This window comes from Convolutriloba macropyga, chromosome 14 (assembly GCF_964194025.1).
Source record: "Convolutriloba macropyga chromosome 14, txConMacr16.3, whole genome shotgun sequence".
Classification (NCBI taxonomy): Eukaryota; Metazoa; Xenacoelomorpha; order Acoela; family Convolutidae; genus Convolutriloba; species Convolutriloba macropyga.
In genome coordinates this window covers 23236518-23256512 of record NC_134481.1, presented here as the reverse complement: position 1 = coordinate 23256512, position 19995 = coordinate 23236518, and the positions used below count along the sequence as shown (strand labels likewise).

General features: G+C 36.3%; 1 protein-coding gene across 2 annotated transcripts; it reads left to right on the top strand.

Annotated features, from left to right (window-relative positions):
• Positions 1-1350: 1350 nt before the first annotated feature.
• LOC142353743 (putative transporter SVOPL) lies at positions 1351-18495 on the top strand. 2 transcript variants are annotated; one of them, XM_075406088.1, is made up of 3 exons: positions 1351-1913; positions 14501-14829; positions 17227-18495. In XM_075406088.1, the coding sequence occupies exons 1-3, from the start codon at positions 1741-1743 to the stop codon at positions 18252-18254; spliced, it is 1530 nt and encodes a 509-aa protein (XP_075262203.1). In that variant the 5' UTR covers positions 1351-1740; the 3' UTR covers positions 18255-18495. The 2 variants fall into 2 exon arrangements, with proteins under 2 accessions (XP_075262203.1, XP_075262204.1); XM_075406089.1 differs by lacking the exon at positions 14501-14829 and having other exon boundaries at positions 1356-1913; positions 17227-18417.
• The last annotated feature ends 1500 nt before the right edge of the window (positions 18496-19995 follow it).

Below are 19995 nucleotides of genomic sequence, written 5' to 3'. Positions count from 1 at the left end.
TTGGTAAAAAGAACTCCAAAAATTAGCACTTTTCAGTGGAAAACACAACAGAAAGAAAGATATCCCGCCGAGAAAATCAACGAAAAACAAATTGAACTAACTGAAAAACGCTTGCTGTTTGTCAGTATTAGTAACATTTTTAATTTTGATATTTAACATTTTAAATCTTTATGCCGCTCAATTTACAAACGCCATGGCCAAAATTTCCTGTCATTAAATAGTTATGGGATAGCTTCTTATCAATTCCTGTCATTTTGAAATTTGTTCACAAAAAAATGCATGAACAATGAAAAAAACAAATGAGACGCGAAAGGCATCACATCTGCGTTACCAATCCACAATAGTACGTTTTTATTTTTAGTCTAAAATAGTGAACAGCCTTTGCCATAGGGTGGAGACACAAATGTGTGATTTCAAGACAAAAGCTACAGATTGATTTTTTGTTGCAGTTATAAGAATGAGAGTTCCCGTTGTTTTTCAACTAATCAAACAAAGAATTATTATTTTGTTACCTAAAGCTCCTAATAACAAGAAAAATATTTTTCTTCCTATCTCTTTTCGCCCGCCGTTGTTTTCTTCCGACCATTTCACTCAGTGTGCTTTACCTTATTGTTGTTTTATCTTGTTTATGATGTATGTTGATGTATCGCTTGTGTCATTTTAGAAAACCTAATAAAAAAAATTGAAATTGCTTTATAGGTATCTAATTGGTACAAAAAGTTACTTAGCCCACGAACCATGCTTTCTGAGACAAAATTTCATGTTCTATTTATTGTTGAAACCCCTTATGCGCGTTTTTGAATATGTGTTTGGGGTCATTTTGTACGTTTTCGAATACTTTATAATTATGTTGTTGCAAGAGCGTTGGTTTTGTATCCGGGTATCTGGAGCTACGGATGCCTGGCAATTGTCTTACAAGAGTCTTCGGGTTATCTGGTAAGAATCTTAAAAAAATAACGATTATCTGCTAAGAACCTTGCTAGATTAACGGTTATCTGGTAAGAGTTTTGTAAGAGCCCTAACAAGATGATGCACAATCATACTATACTCTTGCAACAGTGTTGCACGATCTTAGCCGATAACTGTTCAAATTAACTAGGGAAATTTCGAATAATGTCTCATTAGTTGTATAACTACTACAGAAAAAAGTCACTTGATGCATATTTATGCTCTGAAAACCTTTTTACGACATTATACAAAGTTGAGACGAGTTCAAACACATTTTTATCGAACAAATGAGATTCATGTTAGCTTAGTTGATATGAAACGTTTTCTTCATCATAATAATGCACTTTTAATTGAATGTACGTTCCATTCTGGTTATAAATCAAGTTTTCACCACTGTTTTTGTAAACAAAAATAGTTTCAATAGCATTATGAACAAGAGTATTAAACAGAAGCAGTTTTGTGTTAATTTTAAAGACTTAAATGAGAATGATTTGTGTTGTAAACGTGAACTCTAATATTTGAACTTTTTAATAATTTTTCTGTCACATCTAGCATCAATTTTTACATAATCATTGGCCACATATCTTTCATTTTCCGCTTGGAACATCATCTAATCATAAACCATCATCAGAATCAATATATTCATTATTTTTGAAATATTTAATTTAAGTAAATCTCATAAATATTTGTTTTCTTATTCTCGTATCGATCAAATTTAACAAATACAATTATTTTTCCATTTTTGATTTGAGAAGAAACAGTTGGTTAAATTGTGCGAAAGGCTCTATCTAAATGAACCGCGAACAGGAGCTGGAACCACTCGACGATAAAAGCGAGGAGAGGACTCACAGTCTGAACTATGGAAGCACAGAACACGAAGGAAATGGGGCAAATGGAAAAAATGGCACTATCCTATTAGAGGCAGATAGAGAGTACACACCTTCAGAGATCATCAAACTTATAGGGTTAGAGTTGAAATTCAAGGGTCAAAAGGCCTCATAAGGTCACACGGTTTTGCATGAATTTGTATGAATTTTGGGTAAATAGAACCGCAACTTGAATAGGACTGTTCAATATTCAAAAGACTTTGCAAAGCAACTGCTATGTTTCAAAATCATGGAAAATAAATGCTTTGCAAAATTGCAAATTGCAAAATTCTTCCACGTATTGCTAAATTAGTTCAAGCCGAGCTTTATTGTCATTGTTTTTTTTTCTGGAGCATCGTCTATCATTTTCTGCAGAAAAGTTGCGCGATAGAAATATGTGTTTTACAAGATAAAAGGAAACAATATCGGATATATCAACTCTATTAAAAAAATTTAGTTCAGCGAGCTTAACAAAAATTATTACAGTTTCTCAAAAATTTATTTCTGAAATATTGGGTTATGGTTGATATAAAACATTCTAGTCACATTTCATGAGTTAAATTGGCCTGGCAAATTAATTGTTTATGATTATTTCAATTTCAGCATTTTAACGTCGGCTCTTTTTAAATTCGATTCCTCTTGAGTCTTGAATTTACTTTTCAGCTTAAATTCCAGGAGCCGTTAAGGCATGATAATTACTTTAAAATTATTTATTTAATCGCCTTCAATTTTTGTTGCTCGAAAATAATGAAAAATCAACGAGACCAAATGGTTATCTTGCAATATCTTGCAAGACGAATGGTTACGCAGCAACTCTTCATTCCTTATTTGGTCTAATCCCAAAAATCTAGTATACTAATTGCACAAGTTTTGCAGAAAAATTGTACAGCAGAGGTCAAGAAGAAAATATTTTTCAATCTTGAGTTTGAAATTATTGACACTGCGCCATCAATATATTGAAGACCAACACGATCAGCAATTAATTTTTTTCATGAAGCTAAACAAAGTACCCGTTTTCTCAATTTTATTTTCATAATTCGGATTAGCTTTATTTTCCAACAAATTTCTGCAGCTTTGCGCGTTTCTCGCAAAACTCACTAAAATTGGCCGTCTAATAACTGTATGTTGTCGTACCTATGGAATAGGTCAAATGATAGCCATTGAGAACCATCGATACACCTTACGATGCTAAAGTTGGCCAGTACCCTAGGCCAAGGACCTGAACCCAAGCCACCTCTGATCAGACTATGACCAGACTTTGGTCTCTGATCAGACAATGCAAGTCCAAAAATGATCTCTGATCAGACTTTTGTGTGATCTAAAGATATATGCAATATTTTTACGAATATAGCCACCTCTGAAAAGACCCTGCAACGTTTGTTTGGCCCAGAATTATTGTGCCACCAGTGGTCCAAAGTTTAATTTTTAAAAATGTGCAATTCCAACCTGTAAAATTCAACCTAAGTTTGCATTGATAGAATATCATTTTGTGGTTAGAACAAAACTAAACGATGAAATCATTAACAAGAGTTATTTCAAAGCTTGTTTCAGTTTGTTTGAGTGATGAAAAACGGTTGTAAAAAACTGCAGTCAGTTGGAAGCAGTCACTTAATGGCCTTTGATCAGAGTTTGGGGCAATTGATGTCCAGACTTTGGGGTCTGATCAGACTCTCGTTCTGCCATTGTCCAGAATGAATCCAGACTTTGATCTCCCATCAGACTTTGGTCTCCGAAATTTGATTCAGTTTGCAAAAAAAGCACAACAAAGAAAACAGCCTTTGGTTACCTTATCTGTTATTTAGTTTACATTGAATAATTTTATTTGCATAAAATTGTCTCCTTGTTCGGCTGTGGTTGTGACAGTTCCCGATCAAGTCTTTTGAGACGCTGAGGCATGGCCGTGGCCCCCAATAATCACATTGCAGTTAATTTTTAAACCACATTAAAATTATCGTACTGGTAAATAATGAAATTTTAATTCTGAAATCAAGGGCTATAATTGTTATAAAACATTCTAGTAACATTTCATGAGTTGAATTGCCTTACCAAATTAACGGTTTTTGATAATTTAAAAATTGGTTTTAACATCGGTTCTTTTAGAATTCGAATCCTCTCGAATCATGAATTCACGTTTCACTTTAAGTCCCAGGAGCCGTTGAGCCATAATCGTGCCCGTGAAATTTTTTAAAAAATTTTTCTATTTAATCGCCTTCAATTTTTGTTTCCCGTAAATAATGAAAATTAAATTCTAAGAGAACTCAATAAGATTGGTTTTAAAATTCGAGTCTCATTTCCTATAAACTTGAATTAGCTGTGAAACGTACCTTATTTATTTTCTGACGTTTTCAACAAATCTTGGGCTCTTTTTAATCAATTTTTGGACCTGAGCAAAATTAAACCCCACAATATCTCTAGTTTTACAATTAATTGACATATATGACATGTATCTTTCATTTCTCTAGGTGCACTCCTTGCAATTTCTTCCGCACTTCTACCATGAACGCAACTCCTCGTTCCTTGTATTGCCTAATCACAACACAAAAATCTATTATACTAATCTAACAAAAAATGTACAGCAGGTGTCAAGAAGAATATATTTTTCAATCAAGTCTCTAAAACTGTCCAAACTGCGCTATCAATATGTTGATGACCAACACGATCAGCAATTAATTTTATTCATGAAGCCAAACAAAGCCCCCTGTTTCTCAATTTTGCTTTCACAATTTTGATTTGCTTTGTTTTCCCACAAACTTTTGCAATTTCGTCAATTTCTGGCAAAATTCACTAAAATTGGCCATCCAATTTTTGTATTTTGTTGTACCTATGGAATAGGACAAATGAAATCCTTTGAGAACCATTGATACACATTACGATACTAAATTGGCGAGACCCCCAGGCCAAGATCCTAAAATTCAAGCAAACTCTCATCAGACTTTGTCCAGACTTTGGTCTCTGATCAGACCTTGCGAGTCCAAAAATGATCTCTGATCAAACTTTGTGTGATCTAAAATATGTGGATCTTTGTACGAAATTAGCAACCTCAAAAAAGACCCTGCAAATTTTGTGTGGCCCACATTTTTTGTGCGGCCAATGCTCGAAAGTTTATTTGTAAATATTTGCAATTCCAACCTGTAAAACTCAACCTAAAATTGAATTGATCTTGTTAAGGTTAGAACACAACTAAATGATGGAATCATTAACAAGGGTTATTTCAAATTGCGTTTCACTTTTGTTGAGTAACCAAAAACCGTTGTAAAAACAGTAGTCATATTAAAACGGTCAGTTAATGTTCTGTTGTAAGAGTTTGGGGCGATTGATGTCCAGACTTCGGGGTCTGATCAGACTTTCGTTCGGCCATTGTCCAGAATGAAACAAGACTTTGGTCTCTGGACAGACTTTTGTGTGGCGATTTTCCAGATTATTGTACCACTATAGCGGTAAGGTCACCTTACTTACAAACCCGTGTGCGACTATAATCGGCCTAACCAGCGGTAGCTTCGGTCTAGGACCTTGACCGATCTGTCACAGATGTGAAGCGTTTTCATGTTCACTAAATAATCAGTTCAAACTGCGAGTTTCAAACTGCGAGTCACAAAAATATATCAATTGGTGAATATATTTGAAAACACTTAATGCCTACACTCGCTAACCAATGCCGGATGAACAACCCGCCGAAGACCAAAGCAACGTTTTGTCAAAACTAGTCAAAAACTGCTGATTTCTCCTTGTTTCTCCAAAAAAACAAAAAAAAGTGGATGAAGAAGCTCGCTTAAAATTATTTTTGTTCAAAAACTAAGCTATATCTGTGATCGTGGCGTTAAATTACACGGTCACATTTATGAGTTCCTGCGAAGCTTTCTTGTTATTTTTTGAAATATTTGTGCAGCTACTGTTGTTTAGGGTATGACCTAATGCAATTGGGAGTTTTGTCGACATAATTAGGCTAACTCAATCAATGGTTGAGAATTGACATGTTCAACAAAAATATGTTCAACTTACTATCGATTTGTTCTCGAAAGTTTGAGTAACTTGAGAGAAAGAACAATAAACGTATCTAAACATCAGGATGACAAAAAATTCCGTTTCTTTGACCCGACGAACGATTTAAAGTCAGTTCGTTTAAAGTAATAGACAGTGAAAGATAGATTTACAGTTCGCTGATTTGATTTTTGCAAACCAAAAATTTAGATGCTACGTCGTCTCTGTGGCTGCCACCCCAGTGACTAACGACGGAGGTCTCTTTTGACCAATATATCAATTCCGCTCAATGCAAAAACGGATTCTCCTCTGTGAATTGTGTTCTATATTGAAAACAATTGTATCTCTTAAATTCGTTTATAAACCTAAACAGTCAGCAAACTATAGGGATACAAAATATCCTGTTTTGAATAACCCCAACTTGAATCATTGAGTTATTAACCAAAACTCAGAAAAGTTGATTGACTAGTTGAATGGAACTTATTGGGTAGTTCCAGCAATCAAATTTAATATTCAGCAGAGCTAAACGGTTAATTATTTGGACTAATAAAAGAACGTATAATGCGACAGTAATATACAGTATGAAGAATAGAAAGTTACAAAAAGGAACTACAACTTACAATCCCGACAGCTTCTGAACCGCTAACAACGAAGTAAGCGGTAAAAAATTTTCCTTGTAACTGATAGCAAAGCAGCTGATACATTTAGTCCGCCAATCAAGGACAGTGGAAAACAAATCGCTGTCTAATCTTGAACAAAGCAAAAAACCAACAAGGCAATTTGAGTTGCAGAGTCAAACAACAATGAGGTGCCAACTCTGCCTATAACAACCACGGGACAGAAAAGCGTCAAACTGCGGCGTCAAAGTAAATGAATTGTGACCCGGTCACATGGACACAGCAACTTCGAGAGACACATCTACCACTGCATACAGCAAAGCTGAAAAAACAGCGAAATCTGATAAAAAAAAAACAAGGATCGGTCTAGCAAAGTTAAACCAGTATTTTATCAAAAAAAAATGCAATTTTATTATAGCCCATAGAACCTGTTTGACAAAATAGGTGATATCTTTAGCAATTTGGAATCCTACCAACAACACAATATCTGACTACGCGAATATTTCATCAAAATAGAGGCTGATTGGTTGCCATATATCCACAGTCCGACACGCATGGCAGATCAGCAGAATCAGACACCTCTCCAAAGCAAGGCTGCATAAACAAATGATAAAATTTCAAGATCCATTGGAGAAAAACTTAAATAAGAGTCAACGAAAGTAAAACCAGGACAACGAGTCAAACAGGTCTTCTGACAAAAGGTCAAAGAAATAAGAGAAGCTCGCGGCTCTAGAAAATTAATTTAATTCCAAAATGCGTTTGATGAAAATTGAATACTAATTGAAGCTAGAGGAGCTAGAGATGGAACTTCATGGTTTGGAAGAAGAAGGTGCGCTCAAATTGGAATACGAAAAGGAAAGAACTTGATGCCAGAGACTTTGGTTTTGATGCTTGTACCGCTCTTTGTATAGAGCTCATCACTTTCCAATTGCAAAAGATCAAGTAACACGGAAGTCTTCGGCCGGCTTGACAAATCAGATGAGTTCGCCAAAATTGAAGACTGTAGTTTTGATTATGCTAAAAACAAGCGCACGACAACAGTCGAGTCTGTTTTGACCGAGATATCTTACTTAGATCCAGATCTTCTAGCGGCGAGCGTTTCAAAAACAACCGTTTACCGGACCGGTATGAGCGCAATGTACCAAGCAGTAGTAGTTGTTAGCTACCAAACTTGAAGTTAAATCCTTTTGATGCAAAATCCACTCGAGTGGCCGGAATGGTCGAATATGTTTGTAGCAACAGTTCATAACTGTGCCATACCTAACTTGAAGAAAATGAGCCACTTGAAAACAACGCTGACTGGCAAAGCAAGAGTGGCTATAACAAGTTTGGGCTACTCCTGAGACCTACATGATGAAGCTTGGGCTTTGTTTGAACGGAGGTTTGGCCAAGCTTGCCTAATTGTTGAAGCAAAACTCAAGACTTTGCGAAATCAACCCGCAATTCGACTGCATGATTCAAAAGCTTTAGTCATTTATTCAACAACCATCATTAACGTAGTCAGAGTCCTGAAGCACTACAAATATGAAGGTGACGTGCTATATAGTGCAGCACTGCAGATCACAACTGCAATATTGCCATCTAATCTTAAAGAGAAACGGTGATTCTATGTTGATGAAAACAATGAGGACCAGCCAGTTTTCATTCGTTTACGAAGGCCAGCAGAATGCCATTTGTTTACAAAGGCATGCCATAGACCCCAGGGGAAAGTGAGGGGAAAAGTTGAGGGAATGCAGAGAAAATCAAGCAATTCTCAGATACCTCGTTTTTTGTGCAAGTTCAAACGTAAAGGAAGCGCAGCCAAAGAATAACAATCACAGCCCATTAGCAGATGAAGCACATAATAATTGGAACAGTCCTTCTTTATTTCTTTCTTTTTTAAAAAACTTGAACGTGAATGATTGTTATGCAACTGTGAGGAGACAACGCTTATTTTACGGATGTCAGGGAAAGGAACCTGCAATTCAAGATGGTAAAGTCAATGCTTGTGGTATAAGTGGATGTACCAAAAAGCACAACCGATTGTCACACTCGGAAAGCCAAATGGACGGTGGCAATCAAGCTGTCACCGTCTGTGCAGCAACAATCAGTCAAAATAACGAAGTTAAGAGTTAAGACCTTCCTTCAGATAATTCCAGTCTCAATTCAAAACGGTATCTACAACTTGAACACATATGCTTTCCTCAATAGTGGATCAACGGCATCATTCATCAATCAAGGCTTCAATGAGAAGTTGCAAGCCAAAAGTACCAATGTTACGCTTAATATAGCTGTCATAAACGGATAAAAATTTAAGACAAAAAAACTGCCAATCAAATTAAACGGACCGCATTCAAAATTATACAACGGAAGGTTTTGCACGTCCGTCAATTTCATTGGAAACCACAAACTACGAGCACAATAAGCTGAAGCAAAGCTTCAACCAACTGAATGTTCACCCCAACAAAACATTCAATTGAATGGCAGTCGGCATCGTTCTGGGTCAAGATGCTTACGAACAATACAGACCCATGGACTACAAGATAGAAACACAAAATGTACCTTTGGCCGTTCTAAGAGAATTAAGATGGGCAGTCAGTGCACCCATGATGGGCTATAGAAGACCAAATGTTCGCCATTTTGCCTTCACAGAAGACGTGAAAGTGGCTGAGAATATCCAGAAATGGTGAGACATATAAATCTATGCTTACAAAATAACGTTGTCAGTCAGTCAAAGAAGGAACTGCAGGCACAAAACATGCTAGAGGGTACACCGAATTTTACAGGTGAGCGGTATGAAGTGAGAAAGCTGTGGAGTGATTCAGAGCCAAACCTGCCAAACAACTTTAGCTCAGCCTTGGGTCAGCTTCCACTCACTGGAGCGAAAATACAAAAGGGACCCAAACTTAAAAGTTCGTATCAACAGTCAATACATACCGACGTTGAGACCGGATTCGTTAAGATATTGGACGAGTCCGAAGTGAAAGGCACCTTCGGGAAAGAATGATATTTGCCACACCATCCAGTGCTAAATCCGAACAAGCCTGGCAAAGTGAGACGTGACTGCAATGTTGCATCAAAGTACAAAAGGGTATGAAAAAGAGCTGAATCTGCCGAACAATTAGAGCTCAGCGTTGGATAAGTTTTATTCGTTGGAACACGAGATTCCATAGCGACCCGAAGCTGAAAAGTTTGTATCACAATACAATAGATACGGATGTAGAGAAGGATTTTGTAAAAATGCTAGAAGCATTCAAAGTGAAAGTCGCCTTTGGGGGAAAACGCTATCTGCCACAACATCTAGTACTCAACCCGAACAAGCCTGGCAAAGTAGGAAGTGTTTACAATGCTGCATTGAAGTACAATGACGTATGCCTAAACGACCAGCTACCAGTAGGACCGGATTTATTGCATGGGCGGATTGGAACAATTTTCAGATTTTGTGAAGGTCTAATAGCCCCGACCGCAGATATTGAATCGATGTTCCTGCAAGTGCAAAATCCCGAGCAGGATAGAAGTTGCTTAAGGTTTCCATGGCGTTCAAAAAACAATTAATATGTTCAAGTTTATGGATGCTAGCATCACGTTTTTGGAGCCAAAAAATCTCTCGAACTATGCTCTCAAACGAGTGGGAATCGGTATTGAAGAAATGTATCCCATTGCAGCAAAAGCAATACAAAACAACTTCTACACGGACGATTTCATCAAATCGGTTGAAACCCCTGAGAGAGCTATTGAAGTCCTCAATCAACTACAACCTCTTCTTTCACAGCATTGTATTAAACCAAACAAAAATGGATAAGCAACAGCAACGAGGGTTTCGAAGCAATCTCAGTAGACTTGAAATCAATCAGCAACACGGAATAAATAGAAATTGAGCCCAACTTGGAGGAATTCTCAGTGCTTGGACTACATTGAATTGTTACTCATGATAGTCTGTAAATTTGCAGAGGTACGAGGAAAATTGTTGACAACCCCACAAGTCAGAGGAAGATTTTGTCATTGGTGTCTCATGTATTTGACCCAATCGGATAGTTTGCTCCGTTCAGTGTTCACATGAGACGACTTCTAAAGGGCATCTCGACTAAAAATGGACAACATTGGGACAACGAAACAGGGCTTGGAGAAGAAGCAGAATTTATGACGTAGACGGAATAATTTCCAATTGTAGCTGAAACAAGCACCCATATAAAATACATCAACACGACGAGGAACATAACTGACCTTCATGTGTTTGCTGACGCATCTGACGACAAGATGTGTGCAGTGACCTATCTACGATCCCTGCCAAACGAGTACTCAGCCGACTTAGCATTTGTAATTGAAAAATGCAGAGCGACACCGATGAGGCACGTTTGAAATGACTGAATTTGCAAGCGGCGATCATGGCAGTACGGTTGAAGGAAAGATAGTCCAGGATTACGAAGAGAAGATACAATGTTGCAGTTTTTGGTCGCACTCAACAACAGTACTGCAGTAGATACACAGCTCTAATTGTAAACAACAAGCGTTTGTAGCCAACCGAGTGGCTGAGATAGGTGATGTTTCACAGTGGAGACATGTGAGCGATATCAACAATTCAGCGTAGATTGGCACGAGAGCTATCAACATTGAAGAACTCAGTAGAAATGAGTGGCTCACTGGGTTTGTTTAAAGCGACCACAGATTAAATGGCCAGAGCAAGCCAACTTATTCTTTGCCCCTGATGAAGAGAACATAACCTCACCAGTCTTCATGACACAGGCTGAAGAAAAAAGCAGTTGTTCGATGGGAAATGTTCAGTAAATAAATACAGATGGACAGTATGCACAGTACAAGCTATTAAATACAATGGCATACGTACAGCGAGTTTTGTGCAAATACAAAACAGCGAGTTTTGTGCAAACACTTATAGTCAGCAATGACAAAAGAGAAAAAGCAAAAGAATTTATCTTCAGTTTACTACAGCAAGAAATGTTTGGTAGAGAGCTGAAATTTCTTAAAGCTGAAAAAAATCCAAAAAGCAGCAAAATTTTACAATTCTCACGTTTCCTGAATGAAGAAGGATTCATTCGCACAAAAGGCAGAATACGGAAAACTCAGTGGCCTTCAACGCAAAGCATCAAATATTGCTACATTGAGACATCATGCAGCTGAATTGTTCTTGCGAAACGCGCACATGAACAATCAACCCGAAGCTACAGAGCATGTCAGAAGCATTGTTGTGGGTCCTAAGCATACGAAACAGCTTACGATGAATCAAGAACAAGTGTTTCTCCTGCAAACAGGCAGAGCACAAACAATAACACTTGTTATGACAAATCCACCCAAAGAGCAGCGAGGAGCTTCAACCGCCTTTACAAATGTTGGAGTTGACTACTTTGAACCTTTCACTGTGATGGGTGAAGAAACGAAAAGCAAAAGTGTTGTCTCTTCACATGTCTAACGGTGAAAGTGGTACATATAGAATTGATACCCAAATTATGTACATATATTTGCATCAATGTAATCATGCAATTTTTTGCACGAAGAGGCACACCAAGTACAATAATCGGTGACAATGGGACAAAATTTGTTGGAGTTGAACATGAATTTGATGAGTGCGTTGTAGCATGGAACAACGAAGGGATCGCAGAAAATTTAATTCAGCAAAGAATTCGATGGAAGTCCAACCCAACCGCAGCACTTCATTAAGAAGTGTATGGGAACGGTTGGTCAGAAGTTCACAAAAAGCATTGTACGTAGTGTTGGGGAGCAGAGCAGTCAGGGATGACGTTCTTTCAGCTGCGATGTGTATTGTGAATCAAACATTGAATGCGAGACCGTTGATTCCAGTAATGCAAAACTTGAGTCTTTATATGTCGACATGTTTTGTTTCTAAATATTATAACACGGAGTACATTTTATCTTAACTTAGATTATTACGTTAGTTCCACACCGAAATTCTGACGTGTATTGGTAGATATGTCGACATATTTGAAAGATACGTCGACATAGTTAGGTGCATCTAATCAACGGTTGAGAATTGACATGTGCATTAAGAACAGCAAGCTATAGATAGAAAGTAGCAAGCGATAGATAGAACGGAAACCACAACCACGGAGGAGCAAACAACTAAAAAGTTTGAATGTTGAATTGATAAAGTTTGCGGATTGTCGCAATTTCACTTGAGCAGTAAAGTACTGTGTCCTACTTACCTGAAACTTGTAATATATATTATCACCAATTTGGTCTTGAAAGCTTCAGTAACTTGAGAAAAGGAAATTTAAGAACATCTGATATCTAAACATTAGGGTGACGAAAAATTCCGCTTCTTTGACCTAGCGAACGATTTAAAGTCAGTTCGTTTAAAGTAATAGGCGGTGAAAGATAGATTTACAGTTCGCCGACTTGATTTTTGCAAACCAAAAATTTAGATGCTACGTCGTCTCTATGGCTGCCGCCCCAGTGACTAACGACGGACATCCCTTTGACCAATATTTCAAGTCCGCTTATGGAAAAGGCGGATTCTCCTCTGTGAATTGTGTTCGATTCTGAAACCGATTATTTTCTTTAGTTTAGTTTATAAACATAAACACTGAACAACCTATAGGGATAAAAAGTTTCCGGTCCTGACTAGCCGCAACCTGAATTTTTGAGTTATTAACCAAAACTCAAAAAAAAATTATTTGATTAGTTGATTGAAATTTACTGAGTAGTTCCCGCAGTCAAGTTTATTATTCAGCAAAGCAGAACGATTAGCTATTTGTACTAATAAAACAACGTATAAAGCGACGCTAATTTACAGTATAGCGGATATAGAGTTACAAAAGCGCACTGTTGATTGAAATTTACTGAGTAGTTCCGTTTTCCAAAAAACTGACAGTTTTTTACGCAATGGAGGAGCAACTCTGAACAAGAATTTTAAGACGCAATCTAACCTTAAAACTAATAAAATAGAACCCTTTTCAAGATGATGTCATCAGAATTTTTACTAGCTGTGGTAAAAAAGAGGTTATATATTTTGCATTTAATATCTCGTGTATTGTTAATCGTTTAGCAAATTTTTAAAAAATGAAGTGGATTTTCTTGGATGCACATTTTATTTCCGCAAAAACTTTCTGTTGTGCAGCACGTGATTGCGGGGGAAAATGGTAAAAAAAAACAACTTACGGCCGTTGTTTACACATTGATTAGACTCAAAACCTTATGAAACAAACGTTTAATTGCGAAGCGTGATCAAATTTTCCTACCCGGGTCGAGGTTTGGTCCAAAAATAATGAAAAATTAGCGGTGATTAGCGGTGAAAAAAATTTTTCACCGCAAAGCGCCCGCATCTTTTAGCGTTGAATGCGGTGAATTTTTGCGCTTATAGCGATGAAAAGTTTTTTCCACCGCATTCACCGTGTTTCTTACAAAAAAGAAACTGCCCTACACGGGTTTGAACCTCTCACCTCCTGCATGTCATCAACTTGTTAGTGCACTGCGCAATCTGTCACTTACTTTTATAATATTTCCTGTAAATTTAAGATAAACGTTGACATTAGCGGTGAATATTTGTAAGATTTGCTGATAGCGGTAAAAAAAATTTTCACCGCATTCTGCTGGCAGCGCTGAAAATTTTTTTTCGCCGAATTCTGCTGGTAGCGGTGAAAAATTTTCTTCGCCGCTTAAGCGGTGAGAAAAAAAATTTCACCGCTTAAAAGTTTTTTTCACCGCATTCATCACATTGAACGCAAATCTTACACTTTTACTCAAATTCACCGCAAATCTTACATCTTTTAGCAATTTTTAGCGGTGACACCTCGACCCGGGTATTTTTGGAGACTAAAGATCTCTTCAACTCTTTAACATGTAAACTTTCTCTGCTAGATTTGTTTTGAGATTAGTTTTTTCATCCAATCCCAGCTAGTCATGATAACTGGTTTGAATTAATATCATAGATTCTTTCATAATAAGTCTGCCTTTCAAGCTTGTCAAGGATCAAATGATACCCTATTATCCAATGTTTACCTTGTTTTTTATCTGACTGAAAGCAGAGGTCGTTTCTGAATCACAGGCAAAATCCCTCCCCCTATTCATTGCGCTTTTAATGGTGTGATTATTAACACATGCCTTTACCCGGGTATGGGACGAAGTATGAAACCTTTTCAGCTTTGGCCGTTCGCAAGTGATCACAGTGCTCATAGTATTCATGGGGTTTCTTGGAACCAGTTCTCTCCTGGACCTAACTCCGATTCTGTCGACAAGACTATACGTAGAACTGGACATGACATCTGGCATGGAATCAACTCTTGGTTTCGTCTCTTTTATTGGACTGGCTCTGAGTTACGTCATCTCTCGACTGGTAGCTGACAAGATTGGCAAGAGGAATTGTGTACTTTTGGCAGGTGTCTGGATGCTCTTTTGGAATGTTATGGCAAGCATAGCCTGGAATGCAACTTGGGTTATTGTGTTCAGACTCATGTTTTCACTAGCAGCAGGCGAGTTCCATGTTAGAAAAGGGCACAAGCAACAGGAGATATTGAACATGAATTCGTTTCTAAACAATGCGTCCTAGTAATTGGATGTAGTTTTAAATTTCATTTCATGGCTATAAAATAGGGCTGTAACCGGATGACTGAAGATTGTTTATTTCTACTCCGTGTCCTCATTATTCCGTACTTTCTCAACGCATTTGTTCCCAGAGACAGAGTTCAACTTTTTTTCCTAAGCTTTGGTTTTAATTTTCTAAACGTACTTATGAATATGTTCTTTGTTCACAAAGCAGTGGATATGTTTTTTTCCTTTAGCTGAGGTTAGAGTTGTAAACTAATTTGGACTCGACTCTTTCCACCTGAGTCTACTGTCTGCTGGTTTTTTCGTACTTTTGGGTATCATTACGCCGCAAACGCACACTTTTTGCTGCAAAACGTACAATTGAGGGTTTTTGTGGACATCTCTGATAACAGCTACAATAAATAGAAACTCAATATCTCGAATTTCTTCAAAAATTACTTATGATCCCATATTGGTAACTAAATTTTCTTATGGGCCAATTGTTTAGAAAACAGATAACTCGTTATTTGTATTTTGATCCTGAATTAGTAACGCGCGGGCAATCTATGCATTCAATCACAAAATAATTTGTCTTTCTATTTATCTTATTGAGACTTGGTTACGTAGTTAACACTTATCGTATCAAAACTTTCGTAAATGTATTCGGAAAAAGAGGCTTTTCGCGCCTATTTCTGTTGACTTTGTGAGTTTTACTTAAATGTTCCCATTAATTTTAGTGGGGTCTAGGAAATAAACCCCCACGGAAAAAAAACCACCTAAATTTAGATAGGAAATAAACCCCCACGGAAAATAACCCCCACGGAAATAAACCCCCATTTTAAAATTGAATTTCAGACGTCATAATTTGTTCGGTTGTGATAGTTTCATATCAAGTCCCACGGGCCGCTGAGGCATGGCCATGGCCCGCGAGTCATGGCCAAACGCGCTAAATGCGCAGCTCTTTAATAGTAAAGTGGGGGTTTATTTCCGGGGGGGGGGGGTTTATTTCCGTGGGGGTTTATTTCCGTGGGGGTTTCTTTCCGCAACCGATTTTACTGCAGTGCCACTGATCATTTCACATCAAGTACAAATTATTAATGAGGTAAACAAAGATGAATTGATATTTTGTTTGTAGAAAGCTTTCTCAAAGAGAGAGACCAAAACTATGTGTAACTGATTTTTCAAATAATCTGTGGAAATTAAAGTTGTTGTTCTTGATCAAAAAACTATATCTTTAAAAAGGGGATCGATAAGCCTATATGTTATTTTTTAAAAGTTGTTTGTCTTTTGAGAAACTAATTTGGATTTCTAATCAACATCTTGAACCACTATGTGGTACTGGATAAATGTCAGAAGTTCTTGTGGACTCTACTATCACAGAACTCAGCGTGACTCTGCATGTGGTCATTGAAAAATATTTGTTTTATTACCAATTGCGTAGTGAGGACAGCCCTCCAGAATTTTAAAGGAACTTGTGCATAAACACGTAATCTTAGATTTCACAATTTTCAAAACTCAGGTTGTAGGGCGTCACCTTCTAGCTAAGTATATATGAGTTTATTATACCAAATTTACTAAGTTTTGTAACCACATTTCACAATGTACGCTTGAAGCGTACTTTCAAACATCAGCAATGAAAAATGGTTGCCCTTAATGGACACGTCAGTCAGTGTTTTCACTTTTGAACACGAAGTCAAAAAATGGGATCTACTGTCCGCTACAAAATACTTAATGCGAAGGCGCAATCCACAAAGATTTGAAGGGCTGTTTAATTGCAGTATAAACCCTCATTTTGGTAATCTTGAAAGATTAAATCGTTAAAGGATTAAAATTTTGTGAAGCCCTCATCAACGAACGTAACTAAAATAAGTTTTAATTGGAATTAATTTCCATTTTAGGCTCCTCAATTGCCGTGTTGAAACTGCTCAAACGTCATTTAGGCGTTTTCCACATTAGGTGCCAATAGACTGCGGGAAGTTCGAGCCACATTCTTTGTAACTAGTTTTTGTTTTGGTAACGGTAGACGCTAGTGTTGATCTCACTCTTATTCAGTAGTCAGCGGGGAAGGTGTTGTGTGCTTGTAGAAAATTCTAGTTTGCTGCACGACTCTTTTTCTGATTATAGTTCTACACCGCAAATTGAACATAGCCACGACCGATCATTTTACATCATTACATTGTAACCACAACTAAAAATTAGGTCAAATTGGCGCAGAAATTCGTGGCAACTTCCCTCAAGGGGCAACGGAGGGAATTTTGATTTAGTTTTTAAATCTGAAAGCTAGTAAAAAAAACTAGTACTAACTAATTAGAATTAACACTATTGTCCATTACGTGTTTCAGGCGCTACAAATTTGCTACAACCATATGCTTATGAAATGCAAGCTCCGGAACATCATTGGACTGGATTTTTATTGGGTGCTTTTTGCGGAGAAGCAATTGCCAGGACCCTTCCAATCATCATAGGCCTCGCAGTCTTCAATTCAGACAGTCCTAGTTGGTCGTGGAGAATTTTTATTCTAATTTTGACTATCCCGGTAGCAATTTTTACAATTTTGGCATGGTTTCTTATGGATGAGTCTCCGAGATTTTTACTTACCAAAGGTAAAACGCTAGAATCGCTTCAAGTACTGCGTACAATGGCTGCCAGGAACAAAATTTTCATATCAGAAGGTTTGAAACTAAAACCAGAAAATGAGCTGGCTTCTGTTCAAAACCAAGAATCGACATTTTTTGACAAAATTAAAGCCATTTTTGAGACAGTTGATATTTTAAGAAGCGTTGTTTGCGTTATTCTTATCGGCATTGTTTGTAAATATTTATCAAACGGATCGGTGTTTATCGGAACTGAACTTCTATTTATCGATGGTCAAAGTGATACTGATTACTGCAAAGGATCAGACGAAAAAAGTTACTTTCTAGACACTCAAGATTACCTGAAATTACTTCTTTTTCAAGTCATAATATCAATTACTGCCGCTGTTTTGATCTACCCGACATTTCTATTCCAGTTCAATTTCAAAATAACGGCGATTGTTCTTCAAAGCGTTGCTGTTTTTCTAACTGCAATGTTGTATCTATGTCCTAAGGTTATAGTTGGCTTATCGATTTTATCGTCTATGCAATTAATCAGCGGAGTTTTGGGCATAAATATGACCAAAAATTTAACTGGATTGCTTCCTACGAACATACGAAGCGGTGTCTTTGGAATTTCGAAATCGGTCATGTATGTGCCAACTGCGTTTAGTGTTTATTTGATTCAAATTCTGGCTAAGGAATCGCAACATTACGTAACAACTGTAACTATTGTTTTCCTTGCTTTCGGATTGTTAGGCGCTTTGTTGTTACCAAGAAAACTTTATGCAAACTAAACAGATGTCATTTTAAAATGCTTACGAAATAACCAGAATTTTTTAAAATCTACATGTGTGTATTTTGATTGTCCCACGAGCAACCAGTTATTTGCTACTAAATGTACATAATTTTGTTCCAATTTTTTGACTTTACTGATTATTTTACTCTCTTTTTAAACGTCTGGCCGAATTAACTTTCTATGAAAACACCATTAGATCTCCAAATATTGACAATTAACAACAAAATTTAGAAGACGCATATCGATTCCAGTTCAATTTCCGATTGATCTCATTTTATGTTTCTAAGGAGAAAAGAATTTCAACTATGCTGAGCTGATCTTAATTTATCTCTATCGTAAAAATGGTTGCGTCTTCGTTTCTCGGTAACATTACTTAATTCATGAAATATCTCTTCAGTAAACGATTGATGGTAAAGATATTCTGATAAAGCTATCAACGTCAAAAATGGCTAACCTGAACTAATTCTTTCCTCAAAACAAAGCATCTCATTCAAGGGAAAAAATCTATCTTAAAGTTTCGACCAGTACTCATGTTTATGTATGATAAGAGTTCCAAAGACCCTATTTTGCAACTAAAGATGAAATATTGCAAAAGAAATATTTTTCAAATTTCAGTGAATTCCAAAAATTTGGATTTTTTTAAAGAAATGAGAGAAACCTTGAAACTAGTTTTAATTGATCACACGTTCAGTCGATAATTACAATTCAGATTTTTTATGTTGGTATTTTGGCAAAAACTGGGCCCTATAGAATAACAGGACAAATGAGGAAGAGGAGTGTGGTAAGTAATGTGTATATGAGTGCCTCCGTATAAAGGAGCCAACTCCATCCATTCTTAAATTTGCAAATTTTTTCATTTATTAAATTAAGCTTGCTTTTACTAATATTTTCTTTAACTTAATATTTCTTGTTATTTTACTCTAAAAAAACAATAATAATATGTAAAATAACTCCATCCATGAATAAATTTGCCATTCTTTACATTTATTAAATTAAGCTTATTTTAACTAATATTTTCAAAAATTTAATATTTCTTGTTATTTTACTCTAAAAAAAACAATAATAATAAAAATAAATTTATATATATTTTCTCTATTTCATTCATAGAATCTAAATTTACCGTTACTATCTCTAAAACCAATATCATCAAATGGATCTATGGCTATTTTGTATTGTTCTTTAGTTTCTAAATGATGTTTATTACTATCAATAGTATAATTAGTTACATATTTAATTACACCCCCCTATATAGCATTTTTATTATCTTCTATATTAATTTGGTTTTAACAGTAGCTTTAGTTATTCCTTTTAACTTTTGCTTTTCTTCACTTTTAACTGTTGTAAAACAATATGCTTTAGCTTTAAGGAAACAAGCTTCTATAATAGCATCTCATCTTTCATTTTACCCAACTCATTTTTATGTAATATACCACTTATCTTATTCATTTCAGTTTCTATATCACTATCTAAAGGAACATTAATATCTATAAAAATACTATCAGTATCTGTATAATGATAACTACAATCTAACTCTTTCTCAAAGTAATCATATATAGCTTTATACATAAATAGTTTAGCTTTCTCTAATATAACAAAACCAATATAAATAAACTTATTTACCTTAACATTACCTCTAGTTTTATGTACAATCAATAGGTCATCATCAAACTCCACAGCATATTTAAAACTAATACTTTTTACTAATTTAATATATCTATTTACATCATTAACTAACTCTA

Bases quoted from the DNA above. Each gene is read 5' to 3' on its own strand.
- LOC142353743 (XM_075406088.1), top strand. From the start codon at position 1,741: ATGAACCGCGAACAGGAGCTGGAACCACTCGACGATAAAAGCGAGGAG. The intron at 1,914-14,500 runs GTTAGAGTTGAA...AAACCTTTTCAG, and splicing joins GAGATCATCAAACTTATAGG to CTTTGGCCGTTCGCAAGTGA. The intron at 14,830-17,226 runs GCGAGTTCCATG...TACGTGTTTCAG, and splicing joins CATGTTTTCACTAGCAGCAG to GCGCTACAAATTTGCTACAA.